Source organism: Syzygium oleosum, unplaced genomic scaffold, assembly GCF_021117445.2.
Source record: "Syzygium oleosum isolate NSW1041296 unplaced genomic scaffold, Sole_v2.1 Sole_v2.01, whole genome shotgun sequence".
In the NCBI taxonomy this organism is placed as follows: Eukaryota; Viridiplantae; Streptophyta; class Magnoliopsida; order Myrtales; family Myrtaceae; genus Syzygium; species Syzygium oleosum.
The window spans coordinates 26643111-26660489 of record NW_026607485.1 but is presented as its reverse complement, the minus strand read 5'-3'; the positions used below and the strand labels follow the sequence as shown (position 1 = coordinate 26660489).

General features: G+C 38.7%; 1 protein-coding gene across 1 annotated transcript; it reads left to right on the top strand.

Annotated features, from left to right (window-relative positions):
• Window positions 1–256: 256 nt before the first annotated feature.
• Window positions 257–14147, top strand: LOC115686294 (probable acyl-activating enzyme 16, chloroplastic). The gene is made up of 18 exons (XM_030611527.2): window positions 257–656; window positions 1519–1710; window positions 2571–2685; window positions 4569–4656; window positions 5203–5414; window positions 6201–6319; window positions 7272–7421; window positions 7656–7723; window positions 8408–8513; window positions 9172–9330; window positions 9839–9892; window positions 9965–10045; window positions 10667–10804; window positions 12073–12232; window positions 12578–12657; window positions 12782–12927; window positions 13610–13667; window positions 13747–14147. The coding sequence occupies exons 1-18, from the start codon at window positions 402–404 to the stop codon at window positions 13837–13839; spliced, it is 2274 nt and encodes a 757-aa protein (XP_030467387.2). The 5' UTR covers window positions 257–401; the 3' UTR covers window positions 13840–14147.
• The last annotated feature ends 3232 nt before the right edge of the window (window positions 14148–17379 follow it).

The following is a 17379-nucleotide window of genomic DNA, read 5'->3' as shown; positions in this document are numbered from 1 at the left end:
AAACAAGGAAGACTTTCACAAAAAAATGTCAAAGCAAGATGACCATCGATCACAACGGCTAAGACTTTTCTTTTCGTGGGCCGACCACGGTTCCTTTAAATCATCTCCATTCCATTCGAGGAGACAGACGGGGGGAGCTCCACTTCAACGTGGTCGGACCGGACGGCGAACGAGCGCGCGCCACGTGTCGGGCTCTTCCAGACAGTTGGTTTTGGACGAGTACGCCCGCTGTCTGTCTGTCTGTCTGTCTCTCTCTCTCTCACTGCAATCACAGCGCTTCTTGAAAATCCCAACGCCCGCACGCTCCGACAAACACTCTGTCACTCTCTCTCTCTCTCTCTCTCTCTCTCTCCTCATCGTTGCGCCGGCGTGGCTCGATCATTGATGCTTGCCGCCTCTCGATGTTGAGCTCCTCAGCGGCTGCTGCGTCTTCCCCGAGCAAGGTGGCGGCGACGACCACGGCGGCGGCGGCGGCGATGGCGAGGGCGAGCCCTCTGACGTCGATCTCCGTCGCGGCTTCTCTCGATCGCCGTCGCGGCTTCCGATTCGCCTTCCCTCGTTACCGCCCCGCGCTCGGTGGAGCGGGATCCTACTCTGCCGCGACCTGCGGGGGACCGTCTCGGTATCGTCCCCTGCGCGTTTCGTGCCAATCCAAGGTAATTCTGTCCCCGGGTTGCTCTGTCTTTGTTTCTCTCTCTTCTGTACGCTCGGCGATCGTCTCGTGAGACGATCGATCTGTTGTTGAAGAGTGTTCTTCCGCACAAACACGACGGGAATCTCTCGAGTTTGGGCTTTCTCTTCTCCTGTTATCGCTGTGATCATGAAATATTATACTTAAAATGCAAGATCACGATGTTTCGACTATTTAAGTAGCTCATGGTGGATAAGTCCTGGTAGAGATAAGTTATCAGAAGCAAATTCTTCTGTAGGTGTAACATGGAGTGTAACACTGTCCTCTTTCCGATCGTCGTCGTTGTAACTGATTTTGTGCACTTGCCTAACATGTTATGGTTTCCGGAGCAGTAAGTTTTGCAGGCTGTGGCAAATAATTTGCTTAAGGATAGAAAGGCTGGATTCTGCATTTGGTACTTAGAATGCGAAAATGTATTGCTGTTTGGTGCCAGCTATGCATATTTGTGGAACACTGGTGGTAAAAGATCAGGATTTTTACTTTCTTGTTGCCGATTGTTTCGATTTTATTATCTGAACACTCTCTGTATTCGGGACAAGATGGAATGGTTTTGGTCTTCAGCTCATTAGGCTCCCACAAGTAACATTTTTAGATGATTGAATCGACATGTTCCGTGCCCATCATCCATAAATTAATTGGATTACATATAAATGCTTTATCGAGTTTGTGGGCATGGTCAGTGTCAAGTCCGTGAGAGTTTTCTGTTAGCTTAAGGTATCCAGTCACTTTATGTTGTTGTATTTGCTTTCTAAGATGATTCCGCATCGGAAAGAGAGTGAATGGATTAGGAATCTCCAGTGTTCTACATGTTTATGGTTTTTGTTTAGACAGATGAAAAGCAGATGAGACGATATTCACCAATTCTGGAAGGCGCTTTATTGTCGAGTGGTGATGGATTGGCATCGGACGAGTGGACAGCTGTTCCTGACATTTGGAGGTTCTCTGCTGAGAAGTATGGAGATAGAATTGCCCTGGTTGATCCTTATCACAACCCACCTTCAAACATTACTTATAGTCAGGTAACAAAAAGGGGAACAATTAAGTTGTTTGCTGAGAAATGGGAACTCTAGTAATGACGCTTCTTGAGTATAAAAATCTCCTCCCTAGAAACATTGCCCACCTGGCTCCGGCCATCGTTTCCTTCTTCAGTTGTTTGGCGTTTATTGTACTACTGCATTTATTAGTTCTTTACATCTTTTCAAATATGCTTTCTGGATTTGCTCAGCACTTTGTAGAGTTCTTTACTGGGAAAATGTAAAGGGATAGACTATGTATTTTGTGGTTTGTCTTGATTTTTCTTCTCTCTTTTTCCCTTTATATGATAGAAAGGGAAAATCATGACCTTCATCTCACTGAAGACTTGATAGTTGATACTAAGTAATGCTCAATAGCATAAAGATCCTTATATTCGTCCCCACTTAATGGGATAAAGTTTGCTTCTTGTCCTTGTGATTTTTGTCTACATTCATGGTATCTGTTATTTTTCTCTCGTATTCCTTTTATCTTCATCTTTTATGCTCAATTGTTTGTCAAGCAAGCTAACTCCAGAACTTGTCCTATAGATATCCTAGTTCACAGAGAGAACTTGGATATATAGACTTCAAACTATAAAAAACTTGTTTATTCAAAGTGTGATAAGGTCAGTCATCTCATTCTGCATTGAATGCTCATATATGATTTGTATTAGTAGGCGGAAAGCCTTTCTGCAGTAAGTGAATGTGGCGGTGCAGTGAATTAGCGCTCTTGATCATGTTCTATATCATTCAAGTTGTTCCACCTTATTATTTATGACGATCAAAACCTAGACATGAATACCACCTCAATGGTGTTGCTTATTGCTGGCTGAGAAACAAGTCATTGGTTTTATTTCCTGATGCAGCTGGAGCAAGAAATCTTGAATTTCTCTGAAGGTTTAAGAGTCATTGGAGTCAAACCAGATGAAAAACTAGCACTCTACGCTGATAATTCGTGCCGCTGGCTTATTGCCGATCAAGGCATGTAATATAGCAACCTTTCCCCAATTATTTGTCGAGGAAACATACTCTTACATGTAGTCTTTCCTCTCTATTCTTTTTCTTTTGGCCAGGTCTTTTCCTCCCTACTCATTTCTGATTATATGCTTAATCGTATCTTCAATTCATCTATGATCCCTTTTTCTTTTTTCAGTTAGATTTATTGACTATTAATTTGCTATGTATGTGACATTATTTTGGGGCTTATTCTTCAGTTCAGCTGCAGTAGTCTCCCTTTTCAAGTTAGATTCATCTACAAATTCTTTGGTATGTTTGACATTATTTTAAGGCTTGACCTAGAAGTTCCTTTTTCTTTTCATGTATGCAGAATTGAGTGAACTGATGAAGAAGCGATAAATGATGTGTGAAGTGCTCCTTAGTCCTCACTTGTAAATGAGAAAATCTGTTTCTTGTGCTGTTAGATTGTTTTGTTTGGTGGCTGAATATTTACATTTCAGATATATCCATTCAGTGCTCCTCTTACTTCATATTGAACATCTCTTATTCAATTTGTAAATCATTCTATTTCTTTCAGACTGATGGTTGATGTTTTGGGACTGTCTTCAATTCTGTGATCCTTTAGTAATTACTTTGTTTCCAGTCAGTAGCTAAAGCCTGTTCCCTGCAACTTCTCTTGTAGTTTGTCCTGTAGAATATTTCTTGGTGTACAGCATCGAATTTTGGCTTGATGCGGTGTAATGCTGTTATTTCTTGACACCCACAATGGAAGGGATTTAATTTTTTGCCTTACGATTTTATTGCGAAAACCAAACTTCTTTCAGAAAACCACCAGTATTTAGGATGGTCATCCATCAGACGGAACTAACTATCTTCATACATGCCTCTTTGGCCTGGTCATAAGGTCAATACAAGAAGTGAAGGCTACATTAACGTTTGGAAGTAATCAATATAAATTTTATTTCCGTAGTGGGTCTGCCAAATGATTCTTAGGTCACCCTTTTCTTCTAGTTATACATGCTTTCTGGTTACAGCTCAACCTTTTCTGATTTCTGTGACATCTATCAAAGAGAGTTTTCTGCTCACAGACAACTTCTTATTTTTGTATTTACATATTTTTGGGAGCTCCGACTTTCCATCTTTCAGCATTCTTGTTTGGCTTTTTTTTTTTGGCACTTTTATTTTGCATAAGGAGACTTGTAAATTGATATGAACTTAATTTAATCCAACTCTTCCTAGAGCAAGGATTGATTGCTTTTTGGCTAGGGGTCAACTATTGTTTTTAAAGGGGATAGGAACCTAGGTACTGTGAGACAAAGAAGATAGCTTTTCTTCTTATATTGCGAGGAATTTGAATCTTAAATGCATTTCTTCCTTCATTAGCAAATACCTTTCTGCGAAAATGCTTCTTCGACCATTTAAGATGAAGGTGTCTCTTCATTAATAGTAATGTAACATAGTGCTTTGTGGCTAGATGCGGATGCCATGTATGATAGCTTCTTCAAGTTAGGACTCATGTGTGTTTTCTTTTTTCTTGGGTTGCAAGCTTGCAACTATAGATTTTTAGCTAACGGTCATTTGCTTTTCCATTTCTTTTCTGTGCCACGTGTATACTTGTCATGTTTTACTATGAATTCTCTTGTGAAGCTGTGCGAGCTGTGCCAGAGTCGTTGCTTGATGCCTTGCGCAATCTTCCATGTATCTCATTATTTGTCAGTCCGTCAAATAATGGCCCTTCTTTCTCCTGTAAAAAGACTTTTCATGAGTACATAGTGTGTTAACAGGATTTATTGGCATCTGATGCATTTTGACTTTTTGTATAGTTATCTGATCAATTTAATTTATGATATTTTCTCTCATGCATTGATCTTCGAATTGAGCTCATTGGGGACGACATGTTTAAATAGGTATAATGGCCACTGGAGCTATTAATGTGGTTAGGGGATCAAGGTCATCTGTCGAAGAACTATTGCAAATATACCAGCATTCTGAAAGGTCCAGATAATTTTTTGTCCTTGATATTAATATCCTCCATTGAAATAAAAGTCTTAATAACCTGTTATATACATGTTACTTCTCTTGCTATATACTCAGTCAACTTAACAGATCCTCCATTAGTTAGTGTGCTTATTTCTTCATCTTTTACTGCAGTGCAAGACCATAACATAACTTTTCAATGATGTAAGTACTGGCAAGGTCCAGTTCCCTCCTGGGTAATAATCGATTCAGTTGGACATAGCTAACCTTTTTTTAAGACGATGCAAACTTTTTAACTGGATAAGCATTTAGCAAACTTTTGCTTCTTATTTCATTCTATCTCTGGCATACACCATCATTGGAAATTGAGCCATTATGGGCATATTTCATTGCCAGTGATAGATGATAATCTACAATTTTCCAGACCAACTTTCGGGTTTTGGGAATGCTTGTTGCTAAGTGTCTGGTTTCAACTTCAGATGTGATTTTTGTCTTTTTGTCTGTTCCCTTTTAAACTTGACGGAATCAAGGAGCACTATTAATTCCTTTTTCAATCCATCACAGTGTTGCCCTTGCTGTTGATAGTCCTGAATTATACAATCGGATTGCGGAAGTCTTCTGTGATAAGGCCTCTATGAGATTTGTTATTCTACTATGGGGGGATAAAGCATCCCTTTCCATTAGAGGAACTGAGGAGATACCCGTCTTTAGCTACAATGAAATCATACATTTGGGACAAGACAGTCGTAAATATCTGCTTTCATCCAATGATACCTGTAAGTTGCCGATATGTCTTAAGTGAAACCAGTGCTTCTGGTTTATCACACAAGTTTATTTTGGCTACTTCAAGAATTCCTTTTTTTATGTCTTGGCGGAGACAAATCATTTGATGAAGATGGTTACGTTTACATATAAGGGAGCAGATATTTCAGAATCAAATGTACCCATTCTGCTTGGCTCTTCCTGTAATTCCAGTTAGTTACATCAGAGATCCCGAAGCAAATAAATTAAGCACACTTGACTAGACGTTGTACCATCTGTTAGAGACTCGTGTTTAAAAGTGGACTAGAAGCATTCAGCTTTGAACTTTTGACATTGTTCCTTCTTATCATGTACCAGACATGCATCTCTAGAAATCTTTTCATTCGATCTGTCAGCTGAACAACTGATTAATTCAGTAGAAGACTGTTGATGAAGATTTTGATTAATGTAGGTGGAAAATGTTTAAAAAAAAACTAGGATAAAAGAATTTATGCTATAGTTTGGAGCAAGGGTTAGTAGTACTAAGTGAGCAAGGCAAAATTTCAACTAGTTATCTATCTTAAATTTTCCTGTGTACTACACACTATTTCCATAGAGAGATTCTTGTGTTTTGCATGGCTCTTGCAACAAGCTATTCAACTGTGAAGGGATATATAGTTAATTAGAGTTAAACATCACAAAATAACCTAACTTATACGCTTTTAACCTTGTTTGTAATTCTGACCCCAAAAGAAAAACCTTGTTTGTAATTATCTTGAAAAGGTTATAAGGAAGTTGTTGACGAGGTAATCCAATTGCAGGGAATCCCCATGACTATGAACTCATCAGCTCTGATGATGTTGCTACGCTTATGTATACAAGCGGCACCACCGGTAATCCAAAGGGCGTCATGCTGACACATCGAAATTTCTTACATCAGGTTTTATATGTTTCTCTTTGAGGCTTAAGGTTTTCCGTTTTAGCAGTAGGCACTGATAACTCAATAACTTGATCTTAATTCTAGTATTTTGGTAAGTTTTCCAACTGCCACAGTTTTTTTCTTGGAATTTATATGGTTCTGTTGAATGTTTATTTGGTACCTTTGCTTTGACTTGCTTATCATTTGTGACTAGAAGAAATAATATCTATATGTATACATATCATATGGTGCACTGTAGGTTTTGCTTTAACCGACAAGTGGATTGCTAGGAGATATATATAACTGGCATTTTGCATAGTTTGGTATATTTTCTTGCATGGGGTTTCAATACGGTGTAGAAAAAATATGACCGCAGCACATGATGTACACCCTAGCCAGAAGCTGAACATATTGATGAAATTTCACTTGGCATTTCCAATGCACCAACTCCTAAAGTTTACGATAAGTTCAATCTTGACTTTTAATATCAGAAGATTCAGGGGTAAGTGTATGTCTACGTCTGTCAATAGCTGTATTGTGGCACAAAACGACCTGTAAGAGAAAGGCCTATTCCACAACTGCAGTTGGTCTTCAGTAATTCTGGCTGACGCGGAAACTGAAAGTGATTGTTCTTTTTCTAGACTTCTAATCCTAGTCGTGAATTTTCTCATTCTGTTCATACTATGCCAATGCAACTAATTTTTCTCTCAATTTATTTTGTTGATTACCTAAGAGCACTCGTTGTTATATGGAGAATGTGATTCCATGACAAGATTGTCAAGCTGGTGCATGTGTTTTGTTTGCTGTTACTGAAAGTTTTAAGCAATGTTTCCTACTGAAGAATATCATGATGTCTAAGTTATTTTTTCCCTTTTTCTTTTCCGTTTGAAGACACACTTCTCCTTCTGAATCCTGTTGATGGCTTCGCATGATGAGAAGCAGCACATCACTTCTTAAGCTAATTGTTTTTCAGATAAAGAACTTGTGGGATATTGTACCTGCTGTACCTGGGGATAGATTTCTGAGTATCCTTCCACCATGGCATGCCTATGAACGTGCCTGTGAATACTTCATTTTCACTCATGGAGTTGAGCAAGTGTACACAACCGTGAGGTGCCTGAAGGTAGTATCGGGTAGATTGTAGAGGTTTCTGCTTCCATAACTTATAAGCTTTCTGCATGACTTAATAGATATTTTGTGATCCTTTGTTTTGCTAATTGATTCTATATGGTGTTGGGCGATTACACCAAACTGTATTTACTTAAATGCTGTGGCTGAGGGCATTCATTTTGTAAATTACAGTCTTCATTCCAGTATATGAATCTTCTTATCTCATCTTTTATTGTACACATTATAGGAGGACTTGCAACAATACCAACCACATTACCTTATCTCCGTCCCTTTAGTATATGAGACACTCTACAGGTACCTCTTCCAGTCATTGAAATAATTATGTAGTGCTGCATCATAATATGGAGATGTCTTTTGGCATGCTATTGGTTACACTATATGGAATGTTACTCCATAGAAGAGTGAGTATATAGTATTCTGTATAGCTTTACAATATTTCGATGAAAGTCTAGTGATGGAGAGCTTTCACCAACCAAAATAATCATGGACTCTTTCTACGTGTTTTCCTTGAACCTATTGGCCATCTAGAGCACAAGAAGCCGGTGTACATTGTTGACCTACTTGACTTAGCCCTTAGAGTGAATCGTTTGTTTCACTGATAACTTCATTATAAAGGAAAATATTTTCCATGCTAATCATTTTCAAGTTTTCATTTGTTTGGTGGTTTAGGGAAAGTGATTTCCTTCTTGTCAAAAAAGAAAGTCGTTTCTTCCAAACTAAGATTGTTGTTTTCGGTTCATGAAAAATAATTTCCGTAGATTGATTAGTTTTCCATCATCTAAACATCAGAAAGTCAGAAAACAATTTTTTGGAAACAGTTTTCCTTCAAATAAACAGACCCTAAGATCAATTTCATTACATTTTATTATTCTGCAAAACTTATACCAGAATGGGATCTACTTTAGTCAATGTTTCTTTTTTACTAAAGAAAAGACCTGTTGTTGCATTGAGTAATCTCAAATTTTTTTGTTGCTGAAGTGGGATTCAGAAACAGTTATCCACAGGCTCCGCAGCTCGCAAGCTTATAGCATTCACTTTCATCAAGATCAGTATGGCATTTATGGATTTCAAGAGGATATATGAGGTTAATTCTTGATCACAGCTTACGAAGTATCTATGTCTATCATCTAAGACTAGATAATAGTAATTTGTAGGTTCCACATTAAAGAGTTGTATTGACCATTTCATGGTTGGGATCCATTTGTCTATGTTAAAGCTAATTGAATAAAGATCTCATTAAGCATGAAAATATACAGCTTTCTAGTATGTCAATTTTTCTTTTTTAAGACCAGTGTCTGAAATTGTTACTCTTTCTACATAGGTTCAGTCTTCATAATTATTTGCTAGTTAGTGTTATTTATTTTGCGAATAAGACCATCTTCATGGCATTCAGCATTACAAACTTATGTTTTTACAATACTGGTGAAACCTTCCTTCACGTGCTGCCTGACCCTGCCCTTAGGTGCAATTCAGAGTTCTACTACTAACAATATATTATGTCAACTTACTTCATAAGCAAGTATCATGATCTATATGTACAACAAATAACAACAGTCTGTACAAAGCCTTTCCTGAATAAGAAGGGTTGATTGTTTGTATACTCTTAAGCAACTGCACCTACTCTGTTCTATATATAGTTGAATGATTACATTTTGAGGAAACACGATCTAAATAATCACAATATAAACTTGGACTGAGAAGATCTGCACTTGAGTTATTATATAAGCTGTATTTTTTCACAGGGAAAATATCTGACGAGGGATCAGAAGGAACCCTTATATCTTGTTTCAATGTTGGATTGTCTATTGGCAAGAATCTTTGCTGCTATCTTGTGGCCCCTACACATGTTAGCAAGGAAGATAGTTTACAGTAAGATTCATTCAGCCATTGGAATATCAAAGGTACTTGTCTTCTGATCTGCTATGTGGCATTAAGAGCAGTGGTCGTTGAGATCACCCTTGTGAGCTGAGTTTATTTTTATTAGCAGACTGCATAGGGGTACAGTAACTGAACGATGATTAGGTCAGAAAGTGAGGATGAAAATGCGGCGTTCCTTTTCTGCTCTGCAATTAGCATAATTGATGTTCTTCCTTGCACAAGGTCTTTTCCTCTCAAGTTCCACCCAAACATTACTGTTTGGAGTTGGCAGACAGTTCTATATTTTTCAATTCCATCAATTTTGGTGACACAAAGCAAGTCAAACAAATTTTTCCTCTCCCTTAGGAACTAAATCTGAGATTTGTTGTACTTCCAGATGATTGTCATTAACTTAGATTTATGTTGTCTTCTTAGTTGTTAATAAGTAAGCTATCTTTCGTTATTAAGCAACAAAAAGGTATATTATCCTTCCTATTACAGCAACAAACATTTATGTTTTTGACAGAGAATCTTTGTCTTCGAAAAATGCAGGCTGGCATCAGTGGAGGTGGAAGTTTGCCTACATTTATTGATAAGTTCTTTGAGGTTGGACTCTTATTTACTTAAGACACGTAAGAATGTTGGTGTTCCTTGTAACAGTTGAGATGTCTGCTGCAGGCCATTGGTGTAACTGTACAGAACGGGTATGGTCTAACAGAATGTTCTCCTGTTACTGCTGCTCGAAGACCTACCTGCAATGTAAGAGCAAAAGCTACTCAAAAGTAGATTTTACAGCTATACTTACCGTTTAGTTAGATTAATGTGGGGCTATCAAGAAGGAAACAAATTCGATAACTATGAAGTTTGCTGTTGCATGGCCATTATCCATTAATTCAGTTACCCATGTCACTTTTAGTAAAAAAAAATTTTTTTTGAAATTGCTTTGCATGATCAATTTTTGTGCTTGTGTCTCATCTTTGTCCACACTTAGAGAAGGAACTTGGAAAAAACAGATATAATGGAAATAAAAGAAGGTTTGGTGGTATAATCATACCGCTCATCACCGTTAAATTATCCAATTATTAAAATCAAAGCATCCATGACTTGATCTGATTATGTAGAGATTCTTTTACATAGAGTTCAATTATCATTCTTACCTTATATATTGCTGATGCTTTGACTTTCTAGTTGCTGGATGAGTTTTCTCCCTTAGGTCAACTGCCACTCTGTTTCTCTTTGCTGAGAATACTCTCTCTCTCTCTCTCTCTCTCTCTCTCTCTCTCTCTCGCAGATTCCATAGCTACTGCTTTTCGCTTATTATTATCATGAGTTCATCTAGAGAGACATTATATAATTGTGTTATCCATTTGATTTCTGAAGGTTCTTGGTTCAATTGGGCATCCCATTCGATACACAGAATTCAAAATTGTGCATCCTGAAACGGATGAGGTTCTTCCCCCAGGCACAAAGGGCATTGTCAAAGTGAGGGGTCCCCAAGTGATGAACGGTTATTACAAGGTAAGAACCCCATTTGTCATGATACTGGAGGTCATCTAGAAGCCTGGTGCTGTTTGCCAGGTCCCACAAGTCTCATAATCATATGGAGGGTATAATCTTACTCCATACAAGTTAGGCAAAGAGCCATGCTTTTAGTTTGAGTGTTGTCCTTCACGTTTTGATCCTTGATGGCCACTGTTTAGTACTGGTTTGGAGAAATAGGTCTAGTATAGGCATTTTTCCTCATAAAAGTGATTTTATATTGGGGAACCTGGTGATGTCTTTGTTTTGATAAATTTACAGCTGCTCAATGAGGGTAAGTTCTGTCATAGTTCTATTTACAAACTCTGATTCGCTAGTTCTCTAAAATGAGTCATTCACGTGGCCATATTTTTCATGCCAAGTTTTGATTGCCATAACTTATTGAAACTAGCGGAAGACCATAAGATAAACACATCTACTTCAATAAATATTTTGGTTTATGAATTATGGAATTTCTTAGTAATTTCGCTTTGGCGTGATGTTTATCTAGTAGACGATTTTGTATTATCTTTTTTCGGTCAACATTGATAACTTCGATACTTTTCATGACATGTTACGTATATACTTAACAAATTGCTAGTATAAATAATTTTCCAAGGCTTAAGTTAGTAGCAGTGAACTTTGAGATCATTTCGATCTTTTTATTTATTTATTTATGTAAGTGGTTTCATAATTAACTAACGCGTGCGTGTGCACACACGTATATAGCGTCAATTTGGTTAACCACCATTTATGCATGGTGAAGACTTCTATTTGTTAGCTTTCTTTGATAACTACTGTGAGGGACTTTAGGAAAAATAGAAATCTGATTCTTAGTTTACCAATCTTTTTCGCTGAGTGGTTACCGAATCTAAATTTACCACGGGACATAATCATGCACATGAATTAGAAATGATGTGCACGATCTTTATTAGAATTAATGATGTACATGCGATATTCTCTTAATTTTTGTACAATAGGTGTACTTTGAATAGGAGGATTCAGTTATGGCGGCTATGATAATAATCCAAGTTACTTAGATTCATACATTATACTTTACAAAATAACTATTGAATTGTTTTTTATATATAACCAGTAGAGTTAGTGTGATACAGTCAATTTATTTTGGTGAATTAAATGTAAGTGGTAGCTGAATGGACTTCGTGGTGGTGTGACAAGTGGCTCAAGCACAAGCCTCCATTATACTGACTTTTCTATCATTATAATGGATGGTTTTAACCGAATCTGTTATGTTAATGTTGGATCAGAATCCATCAGCTACAAGTCAGGTTTTGGATGCAAGCGGCTGGTTCAACTCAGGTGACGTTGGTTGGATGGCACCTCACCATTCTTCAGGGCGAAGCTGTAACTCTGGAGGTGTGATTGTTCTCGAAGGCCGTGCTAAGGACACGATTGTCCTTTCAACAGGTATCATACCAAATCATCTTTCCTGCAATTAAAATTATACGAGGGTTCTTTTGACTCGTGTCTAGTACATCGACGGTAATTTCATGAACATGCATACTAACACGTACTTTACATGATAGGCTGCACTGTTGCATGAATAACCTGTCGATTATAAACAATGTTTATATTTGTGGCCGTCTGACACAAATTGGCTTTGTAACTTGTGATCCTTAAGATGATTGCAACCAATGTCTAAATTCTCCATAATGCCATATCAAGGTTTTGGCTTACAAATTGATTGGTCAACAACAAACATGCTGTTTCTGGTACCTGTCTTATGCTAATCAAAGTATTTCTGGAATATAGGTGAAAATGTTGAACCTGCAGAGCTTGAAGAAGCTGCAATGAGGAGTAGCCTGATACAACAGATAGTTGTTATTGGGCAGGTGAACAAGGAGACTATATGCTGAAGTGTTTTTTTCCCTCTGAATTCTGCTATTTCAGTGACACACTCAGTTGTGGCCTCCTTATGCTATCCACTTGCTGTATGACATTGACCGTTAAATGCAGAATCAACGGCGTCTAGGAGCTATAATTGTGCCGAACAAAGAAGAGGCCCTGCTGGCTGCTAAAAGGATGTCAATTGTAGATGCTAATGCTGTGGAACTTAGTAAAGAAAAAATGTCAAGTCTGTTGTATGAAGAATTGAGAACCTGGTAATGTCTTCATTTCTATGAATTTGGTTTTAGGTTACTGATTTGCTTTAAGCACGTGAACTTTGCTGACTTGCCTAAAGCACATTAACTTTCAACGAGTCCTTTGCTCTTTCTGTAAAAACAATTTCAGCTTAATATCATTTGATATCACCTGAATTTCAGCTGGAAATTATCTTCTCTTACATCGACTTGATTCCTTAGAGAACCTCCAACACTAACCTCTTAAATCCCCTGAAAAGGGGAGGAACGTTGCATATTTTTTTTTTCCAATGCAACAAAGTTAAATGGTGTCTATTTTTCATTGATAAAAGGGTTGTTAACATGGCATTTGTATTTGTATCATGTTTATATTGTCATGTTCAATCATCCCGACGATTTGCTTTCTGTCCATACAATGCATACAGCTTTGGTTGCTGGTTGGTTCAGTTTGATGGCTATATATGAATTATAGGTCACTTCATTTTAATTATGCTGGAATAGAGTAGGTTTTGATGATTAGAAAATATATTACTTTCTCCTGCATCTGGAAGCAATTGCATTTTTCACCAGTCTGTCAATCGTGGAGGACGGTTCCGTGAAAGTATCTAATCTTGCTTTGGATGAATTGTGCACCATATCTGCATTCTTAACCGGTGTGAATCCTACGAAAGAATTACTTTAGACAGCACATATGTTTATGCAGGACCTCAGAGTGCACATTCCAAATTGGGCCAATGATCATCGTGGATGAGCCGTTTACGGTATGTCGTTGAGCTCCCGGAACTTTTCGAGCAGTTTTGTCATTGTGGCATGGACTTCAGCTGAACTCTCTCATTGCAGATCGATGGTGGTCTAATGACTCCAACAATGAAAATCCGGAGGGACAGGGTCGTAGACCTTTACAAAGATCAGATCTCGAAGCTGTACAGCTGATGCATGTTTTAATTGAGTAGATCCATTCAATTCTGTGCTGCATCTATCGACCATTCAGCATGGAATGTGGAAGGTTTACAGGTTTACCACAGGAACGTCAGGAACATCCGCTCCCTTGTTTCCGCGAGCTCATGTAAGTTAATAATTCATGAATCAAGAAGCTGCTCTGGACATGTGTAAAAGCGAGCTCATCCAGATTGTGATACATAATTGACCACAGATGGCCCCGAGTGTAAAGCAACTTTTGGTCAGAATGACCCACAGATATCGATGATGGACACAGAATGAATGAATTGTTCTCTCTTCTATATGCATACCGGTTTTGAGTGCTTTCTTCATAAATCCGTGACTCTTTCTTTCTATGCATCGAACTAAAGTAATCGGATGTAGGGTTTCTCCATATATGAAAGCAATAAGCATTTTTATTTATTATATGATCAGATTTTTATCTACCTCTTCTTTCTATTCTCTACATCGGACACACGTAGACATCCTAATGTCGTCGGCGGAAATGAAAGAAGTGTTAAGTCAACCGAGTAGTGGTCAATGACTTCTCATGAAAAAGGGCTATTGAGTCCCGCCAGCTGATGCTGGATTGGATATGCTGATTTCTCGCGTCGCCAAATCAAACGGGCCGAATTCTCTCGCAATAGGTATGCTTTGACCAATTCCAAGGGTCTTTCCCTAGGACAGTACCGTAGGTTAAATCAACCGTGAATCAAAGGGTAAGTTGTGAGGCTTAAAGAAGAAAACGATTCCATGCGTCACTAGATCTACAAATCAAGAACCTTCAAGGGTGAATAGAATGTCCTTGCCCCCTCCTTCAGGCTTCATGTTGAGGTTGGACTTCTCTGATTTGGAAGGTTTTTAGAAGTGGCACTTTCACACATCGCATGATGCCATGATACATCCTGGATTCTTTGACTCTGCACGTCCCCCTCCCTCTCTCCTTTTCTTTTAGTTTCCAAGCATTTACCATTGCTTTTACACGGCATTATCCGCGCGATGGACTTAGGTCTATGCAGGTGCTCATGCAACATAACTAATGTGATTCCGATATCTCAGGATGCTCTGGATATTCAAAATCTACAAGAGGAGAATTTAGAGTTGTTCTACAGTCAGGTGATCACATTGAGTTTGTATTTGCCATTCCCATATACTGGCTTTGAGGTCAGTTGCAGAAGTTATCGTCAGCCATTGTCACGACATTAATGAAACTGCTACATGTCCGAGAGTCAATAAGAGTGGCTTAAGTTTTGTAAAACTTCTCATCAGAAAAGATATTATCTACGTTCAGTCGTTTTGTGGATCTTGGTTTACTGCAGAAATATTGAGATTGATATGTTGGGGAATTTCATGATAATAATGTACCTACCGGCGATTAATTTTGATGATGGTGGCAGTAAAGTAGTTGCCTCCTAAAACTATTCACCTGATAGTCTTTTTTGATCCTCCATCATTGCAGTTCACGAAAACTGCCGTCTGCTAAGTGCTAAGAGTATAATGGATATAACCTTTGCTGATTTTCCTCCGGGAGTTCGTGTGGAAGTAGATGGTGCTGACTACTGAGATAGAGGTGAGTACCGGGATAATTTTGTGTATCTTTTGTCATGGAGCTAATGCCCCTATTTCTTAGATCAAAAGTTGTGACACTGGCACTCTACAAGGGATTAGGAGAGCAATGTGGTTTGAAGCACCAAACAAGTCTCTTGAGAAAAGAAAACCATGTTTTAAAACCTTAGCAGGCTCAAAAGGGATGATGCATCATGCATCATGCATTCTGCACTTATATCAAATCATGCGTTGCTTGCAACTTGCAAGCATGACTTGTGTGATGGTGCTGAGAAATGGGTTACTGGCTGGTCGTCCCTTTGTATCCTTCTTTCCCCTGCATAACCTACAAGACTTCAAAAGTAGGAGGCACAAACAAAATAAGGTTTGTTGCGAGGAACAAAGCGCATTTGTCCCATGAAATATCACGCTCTTTGTGGGCATGGAAAGAGAGCGGCTACCTTAAGCAATAGTTTCTTTGATCATGGTTCAAGCCCTCATTTGACTTCCGGACAGCCACCAGATGACTGCTAATTGTTTTCTGGCATGCCTGTGGAAACATAATATATTGCTCCCCACCAATTAAAGGACCTGTAATGCCTCATCTTTCTTAAAGTACTCTCAAGGAGGGCAGACTAATTTTACTGAAGATTGGAAAAAGAATATATTTTTGCCCCTGTTTTCCAAAGAAGTGGGGTATATACTTTGCTGTACTTTCATGGAGCTAGATGTGGTGTACATGTTCTCACTTGTCAGGGTCTGTCCAAAATGATTATGGAGATGATTCCCAACTCATTTCACAAAGCACTTCAATTACTTATGATTCTTGTTAGTTTTGAGTATGAATACAATTTGGGTTGAACCACCCGCCTGGGTGGCGCTGCTGGAAAGGGCACTCTTCCTCTCGCAAAAGGTTGGGTGTTCGAATCCCGGGCGCCGCAGGGTGACTTAACCGGTGCACGTGTGTGGTGGCTAGCACGTGTCGCCCCCAGGGTTTACCTCCCGGCTGTCGGCCGTGCGGGGGTTCCCTTGGTTACAAAAAAAAAAAAAATACAATTTGGGTTGAATTGACTCCTTCAAAAAACTTGTTTAAGAGATCATAACAGCCATCGCACCCAACTTCCCATCCTTGCATTAGAATTATGAAAGAAAAAGCAACTACATAAAGTTATTGCAGCCCAGCAAAATGAACTTTCAACTACACAGACACACCAATAGTCTCTGAAGACACTGGCTTTCCTCAAAGCACTTGGCTTCGAGTTATAGCATTGGCAAGATCACCAATTTTCTTCTTTCACTGCGCTCATTCATTGCTATATACAAGTAGAAACATCAAACTTGGGTGATTGAGACAGGTTAACACACAAATAGACTCCTTTAATATTACTCGAAAATGTTAAAAACGGATAAATAGCAAGCTTTGATAGAGAAGGGAGGAACTATGAGAGACTTATTCGAGCCAAAGAAGAGTTCGATGCCAAATTGGCAGCTGAATCCGACACGGTGCCCTCGGGGGCGGGGAACGGACAGCGGCAGAACAGCAAGAATTGGCACCGAGTAAAATGAAACATTAAGATTTTGGAGTGCAGTAGTGGCCATGTGAGTGAGAGTGGAGAGAGCATGTGCATAAATCGGGTTGATGCCATTATTAATTCCCGGCGATTGCCCACCTTTGCCCTCTCATTTGGTTGCTCCAACTTACCTGGAGGTGGACTCACTTTAAAACTCTCTCAAGTCTCGTTTCTTAAAGGAAGAACAAGTTAGCCCCCTCGTTATGCAAAATTCAACATACTCTCCATTCTATACATCAACTAGGGAAAATGACCATATTTGATGTGTAAAATCTAGGGAAAATGACAGAAACAGTTCTTGAACTTTGGTCCAGTGTGCAATATAGTCCTTGAACTTTTAATTTGTTCAATATGGTACATAAACTTTAACCTAATGTACAATGTGGTCCTTGAATTTTTAATATATTCGATATCATTC

Coding starts and splice junctions, on each gene's coding strand:
- LOC115686294 (XM_030611527.2), top strand. CDS start 402: ATGTTGAGCTCCTCAGCGGCTGCTGCGTCTTCCCCGAGCAAGGTGGCG. Junction 4,657..5,202: donor ATATACCAGCATTCTGAAAG/GTCCAGATAATT, acceptor AATCCATCACAG/TGTTGCCCTTGCTGTTGATA. Junction 6,320..7,271: donor ATCGAAATTTCTTACATCAG/GTTTTATATGTT, acceptor ATTGTTTTTCAG/ATAAAGAACTTGTGGGATAT.